The sequence below is a fragment of the Melospiza melodia genome, chromosome 9 (assembly GCF_035770615.1).
Source record: "Melospiza melodia melodia isolate bMelMel2 chromosome 9, bMelMel2.pri, whole genome shotgun sequence".
Classification (NCBI taxonomy): Eukaryota; Metazoa; Chordata; class Aves; order Passeriformes; family Passerellidae; genus Melospiza; species Melospiza melodia.
The window spans coordinates 23007173-23027042 of record NC_086202.1 but is presented as its reverse complement, the minus strand read 5'-3'; the positions used below and the strand labels follow the sequence as shown (position 1 = coordinate 23027042).

The 19870-nt window shown below is 36.7% G+C and overlaps 1 protein-coding gene across 5 annotated transcripts in view; it reads left to right on the top strand.

The window, feature by feature from the left end:
• The window catches only part of DLG5 (discs large MAGUK scaffold protein 5), a 97075-nt gene that overhangs the window by 59144 nt on the left and 18061 nt on the right, over positions 1–19870 (top strand). For 3 of the 5 annotated variants that reach the window (XM_063163872.1, XM_063163870.1, XM_063163874.1), the window contains exons 8-19: positions 3462–3692; positions 4718–4902; positions 5518–5643; positions 6310–6442; positions 9087–9214; positions 9906–10081; positions 10595–10698; positions 11471–11563; positions 12437–13456; positions 16457–16595; positions 18377–18524; positions 19033–19154. In XM_063163872.1, coding sequence (XP_063019942.1) covers positions 3462–3692; positions 4718–4902; positions 5518–5643; positions 6310–6442; positions 9087–9214; positions 9906–10081; positions 10595–10698; positions 11471–11563; positions 12437–13456; positions 16457–16595; positions 18377–18524; positions 19033–19154 — 2605 coding nt within the window. The remainder of the gene's footprint in view (positions 1–3461; positions 3693–4717; positions 4903–5517; positions 5644–6309; positions 6443–9086; positions 9215–9905; positions 10082–10594; positions 10699–11470; positions 11564–12436; positions 13457–16456; positions 16596–18376; positions 18525–19032; positions 19155–19870) is intronic. The other 2 variants (XM_063163873.1, XM_063163871.1) reach the window with 1 other exon arrangement.

Genomic DNA, 19870 nt, shown 5'->3' with positions numbered 1-19870 from the left:
CATTATTTTAAACCTTTAACCTCTACAGGAACCGCTGGATACTCTCTGCTGTGACTTAAAACAGTACACGATCAAGTAATCTTGAATGCTTCGGCAAAGCCTGTGCTGACATGCCTGTTCTTACTCATTTGCCCTTCTACTGCCTCTAAGTTAAAGGGGATATTTTCAAGACTTTTTTTCTTTAGAATTTAGGCATGCCTTAAAGTGTGTAAAACCGGAACTTTCCAATATGTTCTTGAAATGCTTGTTTAACAGCCCTGTCAGAATGAAGGTGTTATTATTTGCACAACAGTTTGCTGTTGAGTTTCATTTCTGCTGACATGCATTCACTTTGCTATTTGGTTTACAAATACTTAATTCAGCATGAAATATATACAAGCAAATGTATTCCGTTGCCTATAAATCTTATTTTAGTCTTTTCAGAGCATTACATCTGAACAAAATATTCTTACAAAAAATTAAAGGTGGAGCTTTCTTTTAAATAAATAACACTATTTTTTGAGGAACATAAGTGAACATGTGGCATCAGAGCTTCTAAGTATGACTAAATTCTGGTGCTTAGAAGTCATATTTTCCAGCCCTGCATATTTGTCAGCTCAGTAATTCAGCTCTACAGTGAGTGAGGTTTTAATATGTTTCATACCTCTTCTACTTTCATCAAAGCATTTAAGCCAATCAAAACATCTCTTGATTTCAGTGGGATCTGGGTAGGTTAGGAATATTCACAGAAATAGCCACAATTAGTTGTTCTGTTCCAATTTGTTTTTTCTGTCATTGTGGCACTATGAGTAATTTGCCAAAGTGCCTTAAGGGATAGGGAATTAAAGTTTTAAATGCATGGGTATTGACTTAAATGGGTGTTTGAACAAGAACCAGCAAGAGCCTAGGACTGGGGAGTGTGGTGCTGGCAAGGCAGAGACACGTACTTTTCTTCACTCCCAGAAGTGGCCCTTCAGACATCAGAAATAACTGCTGCTGTAATATTCTGAAAGGTGTAAAATAGCCTTACTTGAGTTGTCTTGTTGTTCCTGTTTTTCTTTCTTGTAGCCATGACTCTTCCCAGGAAAAGGTTTGATATATTAAAAAAATGTGTCAATCAATGCATCAATTGACTTGAAATAGTATCCTGAAATGTGTCCCCTGTAAGTGGGATTGCCCTCTCTGTGCATAGTTGTTCTGGTGCTCCTTGAAAAGGCAACATAGTGGCTTTCACTTTGCCTGTGATACATGGCACCTCTAAGTGCTCTATAATGTAGTGCTCATTGATTGTTTAAAACAGCACTGAACTCATTTAGGTAATTTTAAATGTAGTTTCTCCCCTGAAGCTTGTATTTTCTAGTGCATCTTTGGTATCCTAGAGAAATTGTAAAGCAACTGAAATGGAGAAGAGGTTGATTTTTTTTTTTTTTTTTAACATTATATCTGAGCAGCTACTGCTGAGATCACACAGTTAATTTCCAAGTTAGACATGTAAGCTTTTATTAGTAACACATGCCCAAACTTATTGGTTTAATAGACATCTAAAATGTACAAATTTGGTATTTATAAATTATAGGAGAAATCTCAGTATTTTCCACTAATGGACAATTTAGGATTAAGGTCTAATGAACTTACCCAATCAAAGCCAGGGGTTGGATGTTACAGATTTCCCCCTCTCTTTTCTCCAATGGTGTTTTTTTGTTTTGCATAATTTTTTACTCTGGCAAATACTTAGAATGTTATGTTTCATTTCAGTGGTAGTCAGTTTTCCCCTCAGTTTAACTGTTCTGTTGTAGTTTGTCCTTATGTTATATTCAGGTGTGAGAACTTCCTTAAAATATAAAAATAATTCACAAATTCAGAATCATTCAACTCAAACTGCTCTACTGTTATCAAACAGAAGCTGTTCTAGTTAGTGCCAAATGTGGTGCATTCCCCTGTGCTGTGTAGTTGTAATTTTGTGCAAATGTCTTAGGAAAAAGACAGAGGTGAAATTTTATCACTGACCACCAGAGGCAATGCCTGCTCCTATTCAGATGGTTTATATTGAGTGTGCTGAATTAAACTGTGGTGGTGTGGTTTTTTTTCCAAACACTTCAAAGGACTGTAAATTCTTGTTTAGTGAAGGTCTTGCTGAGAACTTTCCCTCAGCCTTGGTGACTTTTATCTCAACTGCTTGTGGAAAAAGACTTAATATTATTGTGTAAGTTTTATACACACATTGAATGCAGATTTTATACAATCTCTAGTTAAACTGTGCAAAATTCTGGTTTCAGTACTAAAATTAGCCTGCAACAACAGACAGTTCAGGGATTTTTCTCTCTTCAGAATTACTGAGCAAGGAAGGTCTCACTGGTGTTAAAAGCACTTGGGTGTTATGGTAATTGAGATTCATCTACAGAGTGAGTCATTAATTCAGTGCTCATCTACACTCTACAGCAGAAATGGCTCTCTTCATGTCATTGTTAAAAGTCTGACTAGCCTTACTTAGATGCACATCTCAAAAACAATTCTCTTAGTACGGCAAAATGCAATTGTCAACTGCGCTTTAAGTATTCAGTTTTATTCTTTGCAAACTGTAGAAGAAAATAAAATTAAAATCAGTTTCACATAGTGTTTTTCTATCCTTAAGCACTTCAACTTTTTCTTTTGCTTTTGAGATGCCAGCTGTCTCTGGTGAGCTCTTAGCAATCAAAACATCAGTAGTTTCCAGCTAGGAGTGCCTATGTGTAGGAGGACTGCTTTGTAGACATTGACTGAATGCTTCTAGAGACCTGAGCCGTCTTGAAAATGTAGTGGCATGAAATTGGATTGTTTCAATGACCCATTCTTCTAATGGGATGTCTAATTTAAATAATTCTAGAAGGGCAGATATTATTTTAGAACACTACTACATTTGCCTTATATTTTTTATTACAATGCAGTTGAATTCCACACTTAAGATGTGCTGTCATTCCACTTTATAGAATATTGTAGTTTTATCTTCAACCTTCTGTAGCACATTGCTATCTTAATGGCATATAACTTTAAGGTTCCTTTAAAGTTTATAGAGAAGCTGTAAGATGCTTACGTAGCTAAATTATCTACATTATTTCAGTCCTGTAAAACTGAAGCAGTTTTTAAAAAATATTTGTGATGTATTCTTACCCTTTGACATATTTAACAACAATTTTTTTTAAAAAACACCAAGTCTGTCTGATTAATAACCTTTTCTCATTTAGGTTCCTCAAAGCTATCAGTGCTCCCAGAATCTTGCTTACTTCTGACAAAGCACTGTGCTCATGTGATGGTGTGATATTTTTAATACCACATTTAATATTCTTTGCTAGTACTTACTTGTATGTAATGTGATCTGCCCCCATTATTCAGAACATTAGTGGTAAATCTTTAGGCTTTCAAGGTGTCATGACATGTATTCAGTTGGAAAGATGAACTATTTCCTTCTGAACTTAACCTACTACAAACAATGGATCTTGTTTTAGGAGCTAAACTCTGCTCTAGTGGAAAGAGATCGAGCGATTTGTGAGAGGAATGAGTTACTGGAAAAATACTGTCATGAAGTGAAGGACAAAGCTGAGGCCCAGAAGGAACTTGATCAAGCTTGCAAGGATATAGAGACAGTGAAGGAAGAAAGAGATGTTGCCAGGAAAGAGAGAACAGAAGCTATCATCCAGAGAGACCATCTGCTGAGGGAATATTATCAAGCCCGTCAGGTATTGCAAGTGATGCCTTTAATGATGCCTTTTTCTTTCTTACCTTAGTTAAGTCAGTAACTTGCAAGACATTAAAGGTCTGGACACATTGGGAGTCCTCCCTCTTTTTCTCAAGTCACTCTAAAATACAAACATGTGCATGTATGTTCTTCAAGACATACTGACAGAAATTCTTGTTTGGAAAAAATGTGGTTGTGCTTTGTGTTAAGATTGTTTGTAAATATGAAAAGAAAAAGTTTACATTTTAACCAAATTGTAAGTCAATAGGTCTAGATTGATTAGTTTCATTTACATTCTTGAAATTAACCACACACAGTTGTTTGCAAGCCCACAGCTTCTGATGGGCTGTACTGTTGTAGTTGGCTTGTGTTATTGTGCTGCAAGCTTGGAGTTTTCTTTGTGTATTTGTCTTACTGTTGTCACCATCTCTCTTATTCAAAATAGGGAGTTTTGGGAGGGACAAGTTAACTTTAGAATAAAGTAATTCTTATCTAAAACAAGAAGCATTAAAGAAAAACTTTCTTTCAATTCCATTGCTCTTCAGTTTCATTACTTTGGACCTGTATGGATCCCAAGTATTGGGATTGTTGTCTCAGGGTAAATAATAGGTGTTAATGTGGGAAATATGTGGTGTCTGTCTATACTATATATATACTATATGCAGTTGCATATGGTAGTGTATCTTGATTTCTAAGCGTACTTGAAGGTTTCTCCTGTCTGCTAAGCAGATCAAGATTGAAGCACAGAATGCCATCTCTGAAATATGACACATTCACTGATGTTATTTTCAAGTGAGGGTTCTTATTCATGTAGTTGTACCAATTTGTGTGCTGCTGGATGAAATGCATTTCAGCAGGTTTTATCTTTCCTCTCAACGCTCCCAAAGTTGTTGCTGAAATAAATTAATATTTTTCATTAAATCATAAGAATTTAATACATCCAGCAACATAAAGATAGCAAAAGCTGTTTGTGCATATGTATCTAAAAATTGTGCCTAAAATACTTATCTGTTTCTTAATTCCTAGATACAAGATTCTGCTACCCTAGACATAGAAAGAGCAAACAAAGAAATTGAAATGCTTCGGAAGCAATATGAGGCAATGTCACAAGAACTAAAGGAAGCTGTCCAGGAAGCAGAAGTAGCCAAGTGTAGGAGGGATTGGGCCTTTCAAGAGCGGGATAAGATTGTTGCAGAAAGGGAAAGCATACGGTAAACAACTGCTAGATGATACCTGAGTGATCTCTGTAACACCGGCTGCACAGCTGATGCAGTTCTAGGATGGCTGCATTTTGCCAGCACTTCCTCTGCATTAGCTGTCACATGGTGATTTTTTTAAAAAATATTGAGGGCACCTTACAAGATCTTTGTCATTTTCTGTGCTTTCATAACCAAAATGTCTCTAGTAAATACCCTTCAGTCTATCAGCACTGCTGTGTAGGACCAGCCAATCATGCAATCTTTTAGGCATGCTATACTAATAATCCTGTTGTAGCTCTAGTCCTGCACGTAATTCTTTGCCTATGGGGACATGCATCAAAAGTATCCAACAAATTTGCTACTAAATATATCTAAGGAACTAAGAAAAATACTTAAATAAGGTTTTTTTCTGCTAGTTTAAAGAAGATAAATAGAAATAAGATTCTGAAAGGGATGAAGAATTAACACCTAGCATATGTCATTTTTTCTTCCTTATCATTTTTTATTTTGTAGATAGAAACCTTTTGAAACTGCTCTTTGAAATTTTACATTAACTATACAATGTGGTAAAGCCATTTACTTCAGTAAGATTTTAAGTAACTAGATTGAAACCTTTTTCTTTTGAAGAACTTTGTGTGACAACTTAAGGAGGGAGAGAGACCGAGCTGTGAGTGACTTGGCTGAAGCTCTGCGCAACCTGGATGACATGAGAAAGCAGAAAAATGATGCTGTTCGTGAACTGAAGGAACTGAAGTATGTTAGAGAAATGACCAAACTGCATTAAAGTTGGTGATGAAAACTTTGGTTTGTTAGCTGTGTTCTTAAGAGAGCCATATGTTGTTGCAGCTGTAGGCAGCATGCATTCATGTTGTTGTGTGTGGAAACAATGCCTATATTTTTAGTTATCATGGAAATTATTATGCTGGACAGTATCTGTTTTATCTTATTAATGAGACTCCTAGTGTAAACTTCCTGCTGTGGAGATGCACTTAAGCAATATTTGTATCCTTTCACTGAAGTCTTATCATCAACTGCAGCCTAGTTCCTCTCAACTGTTTACTCACTGGTTTATGGGAGATGTTTTGCCATTGGTATTTATCATGCCCTACATACTAATGAATCTCATCTGAGGGTAAATTAAATGCATTTTGGAAGATGTGATAAACCTGGTTGTGCACTTAGTCATGTAAAAATATTGCAAAAAATGTAAGACTATGTTAAGACAGTATATAGAAATGGAAAGTCAATTTGAGAGCAGACCAAAAATATTGGAAAGACAGAAGCCGAAAGAAATTTTTGACAGCTTGGATTTGTGATTTAGAAAACCAAATATAATATCCATCACAATCTTACCATTATTTTTCAGTTTATTGAAAAGGGGGTTGTCTGTGTCTGCAAGTAATAATTTTCTTTGCCTAGGGAAAAGATGGAAAATCAATTGGAAAAGGAGGCCAGATTTCGTCAACTGATGGCCCACAGTTCCCATGACTCAGCCATAGACACAGATTCTCTGGAATGGGAAACAGAAGTGGTAGAATTTGAAAAAGACAGAGTAAGTAAAAATCATACACTGCATTGTCTTGTGTATTGGATAGCCCTGAAGCCAGTTATAATGTTTAAATACTAGTTAAGATTAAAAATATGATTTTGGTTGTTTTAGTTCTTTATTGTTTGACAAAAAACTGTATGGGTGCACGTGGAGGCAACAAGTGCAGTTATAGCTACATGAAATAGTTGATAAAACCATACTGTTATATACAAGCTTTATAATTTTCTTCATATGCATGATAAATAAAAATAGTTCCTGCATCTAACGTTGCAGGGTACCCAGGTCCATGTAATGTAATATAGTGGTCTTTAAGTTTGTGATTCAGTGCAGACATGGTATTGCTAAGGCAGACAAAACTTAAAATGTGAAGGAAACAGGGATATTAGAGGCTAATCTTTTACTGGCAACAACCCTTAAAATCTATGCATAAAATAGTTAATGTTTTACATTAAGTTATTTATCCTACTTTTGCTCATATATGCTGATTAGAAATTTTAAAGTATCAAAAGTACTTATTCATGGTGAACATGTATTTTAGGGCAACATTACTGTTCAGTTTTAAAATCTGAGATGAAAGGAGATGATAATCTCTTGCTTGTCTGTAGAGGAAATTTAATCTCTTTTCTATATTGGCATATTAAGTAAGGTGCTTAAGTTTAGCAATCCAGATAACCTCTACTTCTTATTATCCTAGTAGTATTTTTCTTTATATAATTTTGCTTTTTTTTTATTGTAGTCTAAAATTTTTATTTGCTTCAATGTATGTAATTCTTTTATGCTCTTCTCTGTGAAATGCTTGGTTAGTACATCCCACTGTTAATGGTAACTTTTTTGAACATATAAAATATGCAGTGGTCTTCCAGATCGTGATTAATTTATCATAGCTTCTGTATATACCACAATTTCTTTGTCATTCCTGAATGACAAACTTTAGTGATTAAATTCTGTCCAATTAAATCCCTTTTATTCTACTGCGGTATTCAGGGGTCATCTTTTCTTATGCTCTTCCAATCTGTCTATGTTCTGACAGTGCATGTCTACAACATCATTGGTATGTTTCTTTTTTGACACAAAAAATATCATTTAGTATTATTATATTTTGAAATACATATTGGAAAGATAAGATGAACTGAGTACCAATGTTGATCCATCAGAATGACCATCTTTAAGGTGTTTCTGAAGTAATAATTCCCCTTTGACCAGGCTGTTTCAGCACTTCTGATCAGCTCCATCAGTTTTGTTCCTTGCCATCTCCTCAGTTTTAACGGATAACTAGTAGTTTTGCTTTTCCATTGTCTGTTTAATTAACTAGTAAGTCAAGCATATGATGCGCCTGTGCTAACAACATTGCAGCGTGATGAATTTTCCCTTCATGTGTAGTTATTTAGTTTTTCTTTACCTCAAAGATTGCTCTACATGTCTGCATCACTGAGATCAAATATGTGCACTTTGTCATTTGAATGTGTTTCCTTTTTTAAACATAGGGATTACACTTGCAGCTATCAAATTATAGTAATAATACTGTGCCAACCTTGATCAAATATAGGGAAAAATCTTTGCTGACCTACCAGGATTTGAATTCCAGAGTCAAGACTATAGAGTTTAATACATTTCAGTCATTTTATTTTTGCTTAAACTTCACCTATCTGATTAAACTTGTGTTATACGTAGTCATTCAGCTCAAAACTGAAATAATGCTCACTTTTCAGCCCTGATGCTGTGTAATGATACTGTGATCTCTACTTGATCCTTATTTTATGGCAGCCTCATGGTCTTCTCTATGAATTTTTTGTCCTACATGGGACATTTTGAAGAATCATAAGGATTTTTTTCATATTAGATTTTAAACTTAAAGTACCATCACCCTTCATTATGCTGAGATGGTTGATCCCGTCGACAGCTTCAAGTAGAGTTCTCTAATTTTTAGAAGTGCATTATTTAACAGTGAACAAAACAATAATAATTTAGTTTGTGGTTAGTTGATACCAATGTGCTATTTTTTGGATCAGTTTTTTTCCTTACAGTGACCTTATTATTTACCAAAGCAAGAACTACATGAAAATTTCCCTGATTTGTTCAATGACCAATCTTTTAAAGATTTCTGTAATTTTTCACATCAAGAATGATCTAATTTGGGTCAGGCTAGGTAGAATATCACCTCTAAATCTGTATTTAGAAACCGTCCCCCATAATGTTAGAGCTGTTTTTCTTGTTTATTTCTGGTCTCTAGTCATACCACAGCAGAGATCTGCCTGAGTTCATCACTAACACACAATGCTGTTTGCTTACCTTGCCAGTTGTTTTTTCCCCCATTCTTAGGAAACATGTCCTTGTTTTCCTACTACACAACCAATATTGTACCTTACAACAGGTTATATGAGTCTGAATGGGCTTTTTCACATGCTCAGCTGCTTTTCTGTTCCTCCTTGGCGAAGTTCCCATTTGTATTATTTAAGCCTTAATCTGAGAGAGAAGGATCATTCTAATGCCATAAGACTAATGGAAATTGGAGTTTATATATTTATATATAAAAAAATAAAACCTTACCTGATGCAGGAACCCTGTAAATAGAAGTACATAGTGCAAACATGCAGTAATGCCTCTTGGTAACAGTGCAGTGGTATCACTTGTTATTAATATTTTCCAGGATGATATGGATTTGAAAGCACTTGGTTTTGATGTGGCAGAAGGTGTGAACGAGCCGTACCTCCCTGGAGATTGCGGGATCTTCGTTACCAAAGTAGACAAAGGAAGTATTGCTGATGGTCGGTTAAGGTAGGCCCTGACTTTGGAAGATACCTGTTGGTTTTTTGATCATAATAAACTAAATCTCAGCATATTGGGAGTTGTCATCATTGTTCTTATTTTTTTAAGTTCTTTTTTTCTTTATAATTTGCCGTGTGTGTATTATTAATGTTGGTTGGGAAATCAAACTGAGAAGACCGATGCCTAAAAGCATTACAGAAATTAAACACTGTTTGACTCAGCACTCAAAAGTCAAAAGAATTTGAAATGTTCTTTTGTTGCCCTGTGCCCTGTTTACTCCATTATTAGAATCCCCACAAACCTGTATTTATTTAAATTTTGGGAAAGACATGAGGGTAAGTTATTGAGGGAGGGCAAGAGAAAAGGGAAGTAGAGCAAGGGGTTGTTTGGAACCATCTGTTTTTCTTGGTGTTGATAGAAGCTTTTTACTAACTCCTCTCAGTACAAAGCATTTCTTTTTTACAAGAAGTAGTCATTAGTGATTTGAGCTTATTCTTTTCCTGGTGAAGAGCAAACTAGTAGTTCTGGTTTTCATCTAGCTGCTGTTTAATGCTTTTTCAGGAATGGATAACTCCAGATAATGAAGGATGATTTTATTGAGATCAGCTCTGTTGCATGCCTTTTCATGGAATATTATTCATGTGCTGTGTCCAGCAAAGTGTGCTTATAACTGACCTGCCTAATTCTGTATATCTACCAGAGTGAATGATTGGCTGCTGAAGATAAATGATGTGGATCTTACCAATAAGGATAAAAAGCAAGTTATAAAAGCTGTTCTGAATGGAGGAGGTGTTATTAATATGGTGGTTCGAAGAAGGAAATCTTTAGGTGGGCGAGTGATAACACCTCTTCACATCAATGTTTCTGGACATAAAGGTAATGACTAAAAAGGATGGATGTAAATGGCACATGTTTGTTCAGCAAATAAGGCTTGACATAAAGGTACATGTTCTCTGAGCCTTTGCTTAAATCACATTTGCATGTTAATGGCCTCCTAGAGGGCAGTTTTCATTATTTTTTTAAGAAAACCAAGAATGCTGTTATTGATAATAGCTTCATCTTGTATGTACAGGTTTTCTTTTTGTCCTTGGGTGGGTTTTAGTTGATTCTTTTTTTAAATACTTGTCTCTAGTTGACTGCCTGTTTGGAATGTTTGTGGGAGTGTAAACAAGTCTGTTAAACCCAGCTACCCCATGTTTGTGTGATGATATTAATTTCTAGGATATTCAAAGTCCTTGTTTTCCCTGTCTTATTTCTTTGAAATGGTTTTCAGAAATTGAAATTCAGCTAGATTGGAAGTCATATTTCTTTCTTGTGCAGACAGGTCAGACATGCCATTTGAGCAATATATTTGAATTGCAGAATCAAATTCTTCTTTATCTATTTCAGATAGTGGGCTCAGTCTAGAAAATGGAGTATTTGTTGCTGCTGTTGTGCCCGGAAGCCCAGCTGCCAAAGAGGGTTCCCTTACTGTGGGAGACAGAATAATTGCTGTAAGTCTTAAAAATCCGTTTGCCTTGTTAAACTTTTATTTATTTTGTAGTGTTATCATTGGTGCTACTTATTAAGATGCCAGACGTTCCAATTAATTTTTACTTTTGCAATATTAAATCCTTTTTGTAAATTCACTGGATATTTATTCTAAATTAATGTTTTTGTGTGCTGAGGGATGAATATAATGTGCAGCTTATTTCCTGAGTTCATATGAGAATTTTTGTCGGCAGCATTAGCTTATTCTTTATACTTGGCTTTTATATATGTACATATACCTATATATGTGTATATATACACATACACACACACACACACACACACATATATTTACACATATATATATATCTGTCATTCTTACACTGACTATGAAGGGTCAGTTCCAAAAAGGCATCCCTTCATTGAATGAGAGGTTCCTGTTGGTACCACAGCTGTCATCTGTTCTGGGGAGGGATTCTGTCCCTGCAGCCTTTGCAGCCTTACAGGATTGGTGTGGTTTGTGCACTATGAAAGGGGAGGTGGTTGTTACTGGTACAACTGCACAGAGGGTGTAGTGAACTGGTGGTGTCACCCTGTGTCCCTGCAGGAGTAGCAGATTTGATTTAGGAGTTGTTCATTTTCCACTTCTGACAATGCACAAACATCAACCACACTTCAGTCACATATACATATGTTGACTAGTGTTTTCTCTGTCTCAGAGATCATCTACCTGAAATCCTTCCTACTTATTAGCTTTGATTTACAGATGTCTGTTGTGGTTTCTTTTTTCTGCAGATCAATGGCATTGCACTAGATAATAAGTCACTCACTGAATGTGAAGCTCTGCTACGAAACTGTAGGGATTCCCTTACTCTGTCACTCATGAAGGTGAGTAGCAGAAGCTAAATTTGCAGAATTCTCTTGAACTTATTGTGCAGAATTATTGTAGTTGTTCAGGGAAGAGTACATGCAAGGAATGAGTATATCAAAATGGGAACAAGACAACCATCTGGATGCATTTCTCTGGTGGTACACTTCCTCAACAGTTATTTCCAAAGTAAGGTTCTTGTGCCATCTAGTAGGAAGTTAGACTAACTTGCTGTCTTCTTTGCCATTTGTTTGGTGGTTACATGAAATGAGTACTACCACAATTGCTTGCTGCTTCTTGGGTTTTGCTTTAGAGCTGCAGCACTTTTGTACATGAAAGATAAACTGCCTGCTAACTAAAGAACCTTTTAGTCAGGAGGGAGCTGTGCACAAAGCTCAACTCTTGCTATCACGATGATTAAGTACGAGGCTTTGATTTTCAGTCTTCTTTCTATAAAATAGTTATTCTGTTTTGCTTTTTGAGCTTGAAATCCCATTATTCTGGCCCTGTTGCATGGATTTTGAGTTGTAATTTCAGATCTAGAGAGCTTGAGGTTTTAAGAAAGTAAGATGATGAAATGTTTGAGGGGAAATGGGCAATGAAATTTATCTTATTGGCAGCACTTATCAGAGGCAGAAGTAGAATGCAAGGCCCTTCACTTTCAACTGAGTACTTTTGCCACCATGTGCCCTTTTGGAATTGTTCTGAAAGTGTTACAATAATTTTTCTTGTTTCATTTCATCTGATGTTCTGTGCTTTGAATTGTAAGATACTATGTGTATATTTAGATAAGATAGTAAGTGTATATTCAGATCAAGGAGGCTAGGCTATGACTCATACTAAACAGAAATGAAACACAATAATAAGGTGATCACATGTGGTTTTTGTTTTAGGTTTTTCCTCAGAGTTCATCTTGGAGCGGTCAAAATATATTTGAAAATTTGAAGGATTCAGAAAAAATGTCAAACTGTAGAGTTCATGCATCAGAGATACAAGCACAAAATAAAAGAAATCTGAAACTCAACAGCTCAACCCAAACTGACATTTTCAATCCAGACATCATGGATGGCAAGAAGGAGCAGAGCGATCAGGGCAGCACTTCATTTTGTGATCACAAACCTTTCCCTAGTAACACATTACGAGTTGACTCTCGTAGGAACACAGTGCACAGTTGCCATAGTAATTCAGAGCACAGTCTCAGCTCCTTCAGCCCAGAGACTTATGGGGACCAAGGCTATGGAGCTGTTGACTTGGACAGCAGGAGGCTGCCTTACGAACCAACAGGAACTGACTGTGTGATGGTTGAGACAGCATTTGACAAAGGACATGGAACCAAGCACAGTGGTGGTACCTGGCCAAAAGTCATGGTTAATATCTCAGCAACAGAAACAGAGAAGTTCTCTGTGTATAAAAAGCCAAAACAAAGGAAATCTATCTTTGACCCTGATACTTTCAAAAGGCCACCAACTCCTCCCAAACTGGACTACCTTTCCCCTAATCAGGTGACAGGCCATTCACCTCAGCCATCAAAAGCTGAAGTGGCTTCAACTCCTCCAACTCCTCCTAAGAGAAGTGACTCCATCAAATTTAAACATAAACAGCAGGCAAGCTCTGCATCAGAGTCTACGGTAACAACGGGATCACCACCCACCAGCCCAGCCACTGCCCAAGCTCCAGTTTCCTTGGCACTTAAACAGGACTCTGCTACTCTCAAGGGGCGCAGCAGGAATGCTGGGCATTATTATCGGGAGGAGGGAATTGACTGCACTCACCTGGCTTCAAGGAAATCCTGTGAAGATGACATTGGCTTTCAGAGAGTTGAAGAGCCAGAGATCAAAAGACCACGGCCAAAATCGGCTCCTGCTCTGAGGCATAAAATGACCCCTGTGCCCATTCCTAATCCTGCACCTCAGGTAGCATCTTGGTATATTGAAGCACAAAACTAGAAACCTTGAAGTGTACTAGCAGTGTGGTTTTGGGTGCCCAGTTATGTACCAGAGCAGGAGAAGCATAGCCCATCCTCAGAATTCAGGTCCTCTGAACTCAGGCTCAGTTGGCCCTTGGCAGTAGCACAAAATACAAAAGCAATATGTGGATTCCAGTATTTAACAGGCAGTGGTGGCCACCACACAGAAAGATGGTGTTCTGCTTGGCTGCCATACCTGGAGTTTTAATGGTGCTTGTTGGAACATCTGGGCTCTGGTATACTTTTGACAATATGGAAAGATATTAATAAAACCACAAAGCATCAGGTTTAGAAAAACTGAAAATAGGGTTTCTGAAGTTTTACTAAGTCATATTGGTTGTCCAGATCACTGTACAATTTAATGGACTAAGGTGTGCCACCCATGATATTGGTTTTTTCAAATTCTTTCAATGTGTCAAAATAATTTTGTACATCTTATCTGAAATTCAAAGGATGTTAGGCCCGTTACACTGTAAAGGTGAACTGTTTATTAGGCTATGATGCGCGTTCAAAATCAGCATATAATTTGTTAGAATAAAGAACCCTGCTGAGAAAATGGTGGGCCATGTCTTGACAGAATGGATGGAAGAAAAACTTTTTGTGCTCTGGGAAGGTCCTATTTAGATGAGTGCATTATATAAACTGACATAATCAATAATGCTGTTTCAGGTCCACTGCCTCAGATTTGCTCAGCTGGCAGATAGAGATTTTTTTTTTAAATTTTCCAACTGAAAACAGAAGTTTATAGAAGTGTTATTTTTCTTAAGTGTAACTACATCATGATGACTAAGAATGTCATATTCTTTTCCCTTACTTGTTTATACCTGGGTAATCCCACCCAGTTCACAGAGTTTTAGAAGCAATACAGATGACAGAGCTGAATTGGAAATAGTGCAGGATAAGAGCCATATCCTGCAAAAATACTGGTGTTAGAGAACACCTGGCAGGTTTTTATGCCTTTTTTTTTTTGGTCTGCTCCCATTTTGTTTTGTCTACTTCCATTCCTTATGCATTTCCAAACATTTTTAGGGAAAAATAGTTATGGAGAGTTTTAGGCCCCTGTGTCAGCACTGCTCAGCAAAAAATGAAACACATCTCTATTACACAATCAAAAACCCTCTAGTCCATAATAGCTACTATGAAGGACATTAACTCTGTCCCAGCCAAAACCAGCACAACAAATGACTGAAAAGCATAAGAGTTTAATTTTGTAGCTGTAATCAGCAGATTTGGTCTGAAGAGCATTATGGCTAAGAGAAGGGGTCACAAGAACGGCGCTGCACGAAGTGAATGAGGGCGTATTGTGATCTCATATTTTAGCATGTGTGTAACAACAAAATAAGATCAAGATACTGAACACATTTGAGTAGGTGGTGTTTGCTTTATATAGAATATCAGGTCGATCCATTAGCACTGATAGGCCCATTTTTCATTGTAGTGCATTGTCATGGGCATATGCACAGCCCTGGTTATAATTGTGGTAATGTTTGTATAATGAGTAAAGAGTTGCCAGTTGTGACAAGGACACATGTAGGTGGGGACTTATGCCCAGGAGATTTGTTAGCTGGAACAGAGTGGGTGGTTTTGGCACTCACTGTTGAGGAGACCCAAAGGGTGCATGGGGACATATTGAATTTGCTTCAATGTGCTGCCAAGCTGTGTTTCAGGTGGCAAGGTAGGTGTTGGTTTGAGGTAAAAAAGAAAATTATATAATAGAATTACAATGACTTTTGTTTTTTTTTTTTTTTCTTAAGGTTACTTTATGTCTTTGTTAATTTTTGGTTTTAGGATTAAGTTAAAACTAGATTCTATGATTCTTTTTAATTTTTCTTCTCTTTCCCCTGTCCACCCAGAAAATAGGCAGAGCTTTGTAACTCTGAAGTTGTTGGCCAGAGAGCACAAGTGATATTGTGCCTCAAAATGTGGGCATTAGTCACTCTGAAAATTTTTTTTCCGGTGGAATTGCCCTTGTCTGTGGCAACTACATCACACTGGTTGTGACAGTGGTGCCCAGTCAGCATGCATTCACTCCTGAAGTAGTATTTGTAATGGCAAAATTTGTAGCCATAGTGGGTGTTGTAATTTTGCTTAGATGTGTATATACATAGCTAATTTTGTGTACTTTCATAAGTTGATAAATTTAGGTGTGCTTAATTCCTGAATAGTAGGTGGAACAATTACTAGTGAAGACATGAAAATGATCAAGTACTGTTCTAAGAAGGCCCCTCTGCCTTTTTGAGTCTTGGTGTTCTCAGTAATTCTTCATTTAATTAAAATACTGTTATCATAAAAACTTCAAGTACATTTTCAATAATTATTTTTCACTTTTTTCATGCATCAGTCACATATTTTGTATTATACATGTCAAATGTGTGAACGCCCCGTGCTGAGCCCTGCATTTGCAGCTCTCCTGCATCTCTGTCAATGTCTGAGCTATTCTTGTATATGCTCTTAACTCACCAGTGTCTACTTGCTATATACAGAACAGAAGTTGTGAAGAAGAACTTGTTGTTCAATAACAAGTTGAATTGCTTGTTGAAGAGAGGTTACTCCACATGTATCTGGAAATGCAGGCTTAGAGGAAAATGCTTTCTGACTTTTCAGTCAGATTTTCTGTAGATACCACTCATGACAATAGCAGCTGAAATATTCTGTGAAAGCAGAAAAACGTAACTGTATGCTGGGTGTTTCATTAATGCAAAAGGTATCAGTTAAATTGCAAATATTGGCCTAAGAAGATTACAAAATAATAAAAAATAGTAACAAAGTAGGATGGAGGAAAAATGGATAGAAGGACATCATTGAAAGACAAATGTGTAAGAGGCACTCTGGTGGCACATTCTGGAGCCGTTGCTTGGAAGTTGATGTTGCTTATAGTCCCACAGTTTGGCTGTTTTACTCTTTTAAATCTCTAACTTCCTGTAATCCAATTTCTCTGTTCTTGTAGGTGCAGAAATATGCTCCAGCTAGTGAGGAGCATCTGTCTCCAGAGCTACAGGAGTGGGCACCATATTCCCCCAAACGTTCTGCTAGGCACAGCGATGGCTTTGTGCCTCCTGCCTTATACCCTGGCAGCATGTCAGCAGGTGAGTGGCAGAACTCCAGACTGCTTTCTAGGAGTGCCCCAAGGCACTTGTCCACATTGGACAACATTGGGGATTAGTCGTGTTGAGTACAGAAGAAACTCGACTCACCAAACCTGTTTCCATGGTCTGTTGTAGTCTGAACATGGTGTGCTCAGATTTTGGACTGTAAAGAAGTGAAGCCTGGTTAAGAATCACTAAGGAAGCTGAGCAACTTCTGGCTGAAGGATTTGTGTTTCATCAGTTTCTGTGCAGAGGAGTTCTCAATACATTAGTGCAGAACAAGGTGTAGCCTGTCCTTTAGGAGGAAAAGTAAAATTTTTAGTATTTTTGAAAGTAAATGAAGGTATCCCAGGGTTTAGCTGCTTTATTTCTGAAACTCTTCCAAGGAAAAAATCTGATATTCAGGCATTGAAACATATTAAGTTCTACCTGTTTGAAGCATTTGGGGTATCTAATGTTGAGTGCCCAGACTGGCTCTGATCTTTATCAAAGTGAAAAGTTAAATGTGAGTATGTTTGAGATATTAAGATACTGAAAAGGGGACTCACAAGAAACTCAATATATATCAGTATAATCAGGTGGAACAGAAAACAGCATTTTATCTCAGTTGATAGAACAGTTTTCAGTATTGAAGTTCATGTTAGCAGGTTTTGAATTGGCACTGACTAAATGGAGTGCTTAAGGAGGTAATTAGGATATTATAGCCAAGCATTTGGTAAATGTGTTTTTTAGATAGATTGCTCAGTCTTTAGTGTCTAGTTTTAGGTTTCAGTTTTCAGCAGTAGTATATTAAATTTCCAGTCGGTGATACTGATTTTTTTGAGTTTATCCTCTCTTCCTGTAAAATCCCCCCCAAACTCCTCCTCTAAGTTCTAGAAGTTGTGGAAGATTTTATTCTTACTGGAGAATATGAAGGTAATAATCTGTGTATCTGGAACAATGGAGAGCTTCAAGCAATGGTGCCCCAATCAGTTGAAAAGACATGCTCAAGAGTAGCTCAGACCAAGAAGCTTTTGCTCTTCTGTGCTTTCTTTTACTCTTCTCTCACTTTGTATCTTAATTGCAGCAGCAATAGTATTAAAAGTATTATGTCTAACCTTGTAGTTAACTTTTATCTTAGCACGATACTTTTGCACAATAACTGAGTCAAGTCAAGCCTGCTATAGACAATATTAGATAATATGAGTCTGTCTTGAAATTTTTGCTACTGTGTTCTATGCTACCAACTCATTTAAGAGGAAATTTTAAGTTAGATTTCTGTTTAGTACTGAAGGATGAATATACTTAAAGCAGCTTGAATAATAAATTCCAGTAATAAATATTAGATTTTAAAGTCACAATAGAAGTGGGACTTTTTGAGGCAACAAAAGAGAGGAATCAGAATAACTATAGCTGCAGTCAGTTCAAGTGCCAAATGAAGTCTTGCATGCTGCTTGGATGACTAAATTCTGCATTTCTATTCCTCGCTGAAAAACTTCTGTACTTGAAAACAGAAAATCTTTTATTTACTAGCACATATTAAAATCCTATTCTGTGAGTGCATTCATTTTTGGTAATACAATCCACTTTATTACTGACTCATTGCAGAGTTATAAAGAAGATTTTAAACATGCATGTATTATCAAAAAGGTGTCATATGGTGCATAATAATGTATTTGTATACTATATTTTTATCATAAGTGTAAATGTTAAAATATATTATTATAAAATATTAAGGTATGTTTTAAATCTGGACTTTATATGCTAATAATGTTGATAAGAATATGCTTCTATCATTGAAGCAGGGACAGTACCAAGAAGCTTAGCGCCGTGTCCTGCAGTGACTGCTGTCATGAGAAATCCAATCTATACTGCCTGGAGCCATAGAGTTCACACCAGCAATTGCCCATCAGTTGCCAGCCAAATATGTCATCAGCATCTGCATCCCAGGTGTTTTAAAATTTATGTCTCCCTAAAATTTTTTTTCATTAGGGTAAAATTGCTTCTAGCAGTTTGGTAGAGTGCAGACTGAAACATGCTGCTCATGTGTGTTATTTTGATCCATTGGTCTCAAAACCGTTATGGCATATAAATGATGTGCCAGTTGCTTTCATGTCTTTCAGTAACTGATGGTTTAAAAAACTGATGGTTTTCCTCTGTCCCACTGACTGATACTGACAAAGAAATTAATTTTTTTAATTAACTAATTTCTAATTTTTTTTCTTGTCACTGCCAAAACAAACAAAGCTTTCTTCTGTTTTATAGTACTTCAGGCTAATTTTTTTCTGGCTTCTAATAGTTCATAAAATGGTGGGACAATGTGGAAGTGGAAATGAAAGAAGCATTCATTTTATTCCATACATGGGCTAACCAAAATTTTTTGTTGGCCAGTTTCTGTTTGCTGAGGTTCTTTGCCCAGTTCTAACTGTTGCACTATTCTACTTTTCTTTTGATGTAGTTCCCAGCATCAAGGTCGCCTGAGTTTGGACCTAAGTCATAAACACTCCAATGACTACCCTGAAAATTCACGTACAAGAGCATCTCATGGCTCAAATTCGTTGCCCTCTAGTGCCAGACTTGGTAACCAACTTTTCGGATTTATTTTCTGTGGGATTCCTGTATACTGGAAAAAATTATAAATGGAAAACGCCTTAAATACCCTTCTTATGGGATTGTCATGGTTGGCAAAGCCTGAAGGCTTCCGGTGTTCCTTTGCTTCATTTTTTGATGAAGAAAATAATATTCTTTATTTCTTTTGTGTGGATTTATGACTAAAGGTGTTCCCTAGAAGTTGCTGTGTTTAATTTGTTCTTTACAGTCTCTTTGAAATAGTCTCTGTGTGTGAGGGATCCTCCTTTCCATGCCTGTTACCCTTTAAAAGTATCCTTAGAGAGTTGGGACACAGGGCCAAAGGCTGAGGTTCAATGAGCTGGTGAGAAGGAAAGGAGAGAGTCCCTTGAACAAAATGTCAAGGATGACTAATGGCCAAATGTAAATTGTATTCTTGGAAAATAAAGTATACTTATGTCTAGTTGATTGTCATGTAAATATTTTGTTATGCCTAGCCTAATGATACCAAAGCAAATGCATGCTTTATAGCGGTAGCATTTTAATATTTTAGATTTATTTAATTTTTTAGTTATGTAATAACTGGGGGTTTTATCTGTGTTTGTGTTCCTGTGTTCCATCAAATATTGAGTAGAGCATGGTAGCTTTATAAGCACAGCAAATAGGGATGTAACCATTTGCAGCCAGTGTCAGTGGTCCTGTATTCATCCAAGCAGAATGTAATCAAA